The following is a 4,333-nucleotide window of genomic DNA, read 5'->3' on the forward strand; positions in this document are numbered from 1 at the left end:
GAGAGTACACCATAATTAATTGAAACCAATCAGTCCAGAAACGCGAGCGCAAATATGTTTTTTTGAGCGTGATTGACAGAACAACCAAGTCACAAGCAAAGCAAATTATTATAGAGGATGGCTGTAAGCTTGTTGAGTAGGGACTTGGTTCTATGTTTGCAAATAATGGGCCTGATTCTTTTGAGTCCAGGCCTTTGGCTACTTATAGCAGTAACAGACTAAAGGATAAAAACTATAAGGTGTTAAAAGGCATGGTGGACCTACAGAATCAGAGAACGGTAGGGCTGGAAGAGACCCCTCGGATCACCTAAGCCCAACGCACTGCCCTGATGCAGGGTGCACAGCATTCAGTACCTGGGCGCACCGCGGATTGCATAACACACCTCACTCGAACCGCACATCCGAACCCCACCCCACCACAGCCTGGCAGAGCACTGCGCATGCGCCCAGATGGAACTTCCCTTCCCCCGGAAGTGAGCGGGGCTAGGAAAGGCGCTGGAGGCTCACCACGCGCACTGCCCATGCGCGGAGGGGGCGTTGCGCGTGTCTGGGGTGCGTCATCGCGGTGCGTCAGCATTACGTAATCCTGTTGTGACGTCGCCAGGCTTGCTGGTTCTCGTTGTTCTTCCCTGTCGCTCCGCAGCCTGCGCCGGGCTGTGGCGGGGGGCGGCTCGCTGCGGGGTCGGCGCGGCGCGGCGCGGAGCGGGGTGCGGAGGAGCGGCCGCAGGGTTTATGGCGGCGGCTCTGTCCGCCCTGGCTGCCAGGCTGTCGCAGTCGGCCGCCGCCAGGTCCTACGGCGTGTTCTGCAAGGGGCTGACACGGACCCTGCTCATCTTCTTCGACCTGGCCTGGAAGCTCCGCATCAACTTCCCCTACCTCTACATCGTGGCCTCCATGATGCTCAACGTGCGGCTGCAGGTGAGTGCGGCGGGGGCGCTGCTTCCCCTCCCCCAATCCCTGCCGCCGCCCTGCGCCTGAGGGAAGGGCCCGAGGGGGGAAGCGAAGGGCTGGGCCGGCGAGGGACAGCTCCGCTGTCAGGGAGGCTCCATCATCGTGGCTGGCTTTAAAGAGCCTTGGAAAACGCCCCCCCCAGTCCCCGCCCCTTAGCTTCATCCAGCGCAGGCCTGTGGTAAGATGTGGGGTTGCCAAACCCAGGGCTCTGCCTTCCTCCCGTGCTGTGCCAGCAGCTTCAGTGACATCCCCAAAGACTCAAGTATTCCCCGTTTAATTCTCCCCTGTTAATGCGCCCTCAGATGGAGTCTGTCCCAGTCTGGAGTTCGCGCTTCCCTCTAGTGCCTACTGCCTGCCGAGTCTCTGAGCAGGCAGGAGCTGAGGGTCTGGTTGTCTTTTATTCTCTCCTGAAGAGAGCTGAGGATTGATCCCAGTCAGTGGTAGAGGTCTCTGGGGCGCACTGTGACACATTTGAGGCGCGCTCCACTGTCTTGCTGTTTAAACTCGGCTGAGTCTGTTGCGATTACGTTCTGATTAGATCTCTCGTGCGTCTCCTAGCAGAGCTTGTGGCGGTTAGTGAGGAGCGGGCCCTTCCCTGAGCTGGAGTATAGTCTCCTGTTGAACGCATGAGACGTTCCATTCCCTATGTCGTGTTCCACAGACGTTCCGCTGGTAAATTAAGTTTCACCCACAATCAGCACAACTGTCTAGTGAGTCTAAAAAAAGTAGGTTTGAGGTAGAGACTGCTTTTAAAACGAACTAAAAGGCGTCCTGTAAAACCCTGACTTGCATTTTAAATGCAAGTGTTTTAAATTGCAATTTAGTGTAAATTATTTTCAACCTGTTCCTGCCACATTTTTTGTCCGGTAGGAATTTAAGTCTTGCGTTGTAGATCACCTTTATCACCATGCTTTACTGCATAAGGGCATGATTCAACTCTCACGAAAGTCCATGAAAGTTTTGCTATTGTCTCTGATCAAAAGGGCATGATAGGTGACTAAAGATTGCAGCTAAAGGAAAAGACCATGCCGATACAGCAAATTTCTGAAGGCTGGGTTGTGGCACTGCATTGGGGGACAAGTCTACTCTTGCCACTTATGAGATTTTGGATGAAAAACTTGCTTTTGAATTGAGCAAATAATCTCTCCATGTCAACCATTATTCTGTATGAATCGGGCAGTTGACAGTAAGACATGGAGCCTCTCTCTTCTTGCACCTATTTATGCTTTAGCTCCTAACATTCATAACTAGACATAGTTAGATTCTAAACATGTTTTATATTCACCCTCACACTGGGTTGGAAGATTGCCTGTGGCTGATCCTAATATACATCTTTTAATCCTTAAAGGAAAAATTACATTTAAAAAATGGAGCTGAAAAGTCTATCTTTGATCACTTTCTTTGAAATAGCGAGGTGAATTATTTAAACTGTACTTTTATGCAGTAAGTTTTCTGTCTTCTAATTTGTGGAATCACCTCTAATGGCTTTCATCTCTCAATAAAGGAAAGCTCCTGAACTTAAACCCTCCAAAAGTGGGAAATAACGTGTGCAGGTGAATAGAAGAAGGATGTTTGGGACAGAAGGACACTTTCTAATTTGTTGTTGTCATTGTTTGAACACATTTAAAAACATATCTGTTGAATGAAAAGTATAGGTACTTACCTGCAGCAATACAGAATAAATCGATTATTCCTCCCAAATATGTTTAAATGTAATGTATAAAGAGGTTCCTCTGAGCTACTTTCTGCAATTGATCTTTTTATTAAATGAAGGTTACAATATACTATCCAGTATAATTAATAAAGTAGCTCCAATTTGACAAAAAGGAATATTACAGGGGGGCTTTCTGGGATGGGATTGGGGTTTTTTATTTAAATAATCATTACATGAATTCCGTTATTTCTTTTTTCAGGTTCATATTGAGATACACTGACTTGTGACTTGGTGTGCAGCTTATGCTTCAAGGATAGTTAATCAAATCTTGTATTCCTGTTTCATAAAATGCAACGTTTTTGAAGGACAGAGGAGCAGTGCATATCTCCTATATGAATATGGAGGAGGAAGAAGATTTAGACAACAGCCAGTTATGCAAAGCTGGTTCAAATCAGCAAAAGGAGTTTTTTCATTTTCCAGACATACACTCCTTGAATAACTCTCAAGCTGCTCCTTTTAAGATTAGGCATTGTTCTCTATTTATACTTTTGCTTCATATTGGCAAGAAAATGCCTCATTTGAGCAAATTGACTAGGATGAGTTCAAGTAAAACTGCCTCTTCTGGTCTTTTTATTTCACCTCTAAGAGAGCAATTTGATAAATGTTTTAATAGTGCTTTGATATCAAATTGGCTGGAGAAAGCTCATAATTCCATTATTGACTTGGATGCTTTATGCTCCATTGGAGACGGCTGTGAATGCTTTGCACATTTCTGGTTTTCTGAACTACAATATAATTCAAAACTGCAGTTATTGGAATTAGAAATGAGCCTAACTGATGATGAATTGCAGCTTGCATTTCTTGAGGGGTTGGACTTTGAATTGCAGCCTCCTGATTTGCATTCCATCTTTGCTGCCACACTGAGTGAATATCCCATGGAACTCCTGAACAAACAGAAACCATATGTTTTCCTTGACTATTTAAACCTCTTATCTTCAGAGCAAACAACTGGATATAAGAAATTTATGCTTTCAAGCATAAATTATACAACAGCTAATCCTCAGCTATCTCAGTGGTTATTAGCTGTACAAGCTTTTGCACTAACAAATCTGTGGCATGCAGTAGTACAGGTAAAAACAAAGCAGTGCTGAAATGTTATTACTAGCTGTTTTTAAGACTAATAGAAAAATATCTGACTAAATCAAAGATAGTGCTGAGACAAAGTTACCGTTCGTGTTCCAGCACGATACATGGACAACTAAAATTAAATCACACTTCTAAACTGCTAGTGAAATGGGCTGTCTAATAAAAGGGAATGCTTTTATATACATGGAGTTGGATTTCAGGGTCAAGAGGATTTTAATTTTAGTTTGAATAGGGACTTGGCTTTTAAGATAAAACCAGGCTAGACTTTATTTTTACAAATGTTTTAGGGGTGTGTGTGAGTGTGGGTGCGTGCGTTTGGGTGTGTGTGTAAAGGGTCTAAGCCAAAGGGGTACCCTGGCTGGTGTTAACTACTGTCCTGTTGCTAGTGGAAGTCTGTTATAGTGCCTTTTTTACTTTGAATCCAGAAGTTATCAGGATAAGTATCTTGCCATCAGTTTCTGATCCTTCTTGTAAGAACTTTGGTATTGGCCAGTTCTCAAAATTAGCTCTTTTCAGGAGTAACTAAAAGAGGTGGTATTGCTTCCATTCTGTAAAGTTTCTCCATTGACACTTTTATAACTT

The 4,333-nt window shown here is 44.7% G+C and overlaps 1 protein-coding gene across 1 annotated transcript; it reads left to right on the top strand.

The window, feature by feature from the left end:
• The first annotated feature begins 493 nt into the window (after positions 1-493).
• LOC102559400 (small integral membrane protein 10-like protein 2A) lies at positions 494-3,298 on the top strand. The gene is made up of 2 exons (XM_006265282.4): positions 494-918; positions 2,865-3,298. The coding sequence occupies exons 1-2, from the start codon at positions 733-735 to the stop codon at positions 2,883-2,885; spliced, it is 207 nt and encodes a 68-aa protein (XP_006265344.1). The 5' UTR covers positions 494-732; the 3' UTR covers positions 2,886-3,298.
• Positions 3,299-4,333: the final 1,035 nt, after the last annotated feature.

Source organism: Alligator mississippiensis, chromosome 13 (genome assembly GCF_030867095.1).
Source record: "Alligator mississippiensis isolate rAllMis1 chromosome 13, rAllMis1, whole genome shotgun sequence".
Taxonomy (NCBI): domain Eukaryota; kingdom Metazoa; phylum Chordata; order Crocodylia; family Alligatoridae; genus Alligator; species Alligator mississippiensis.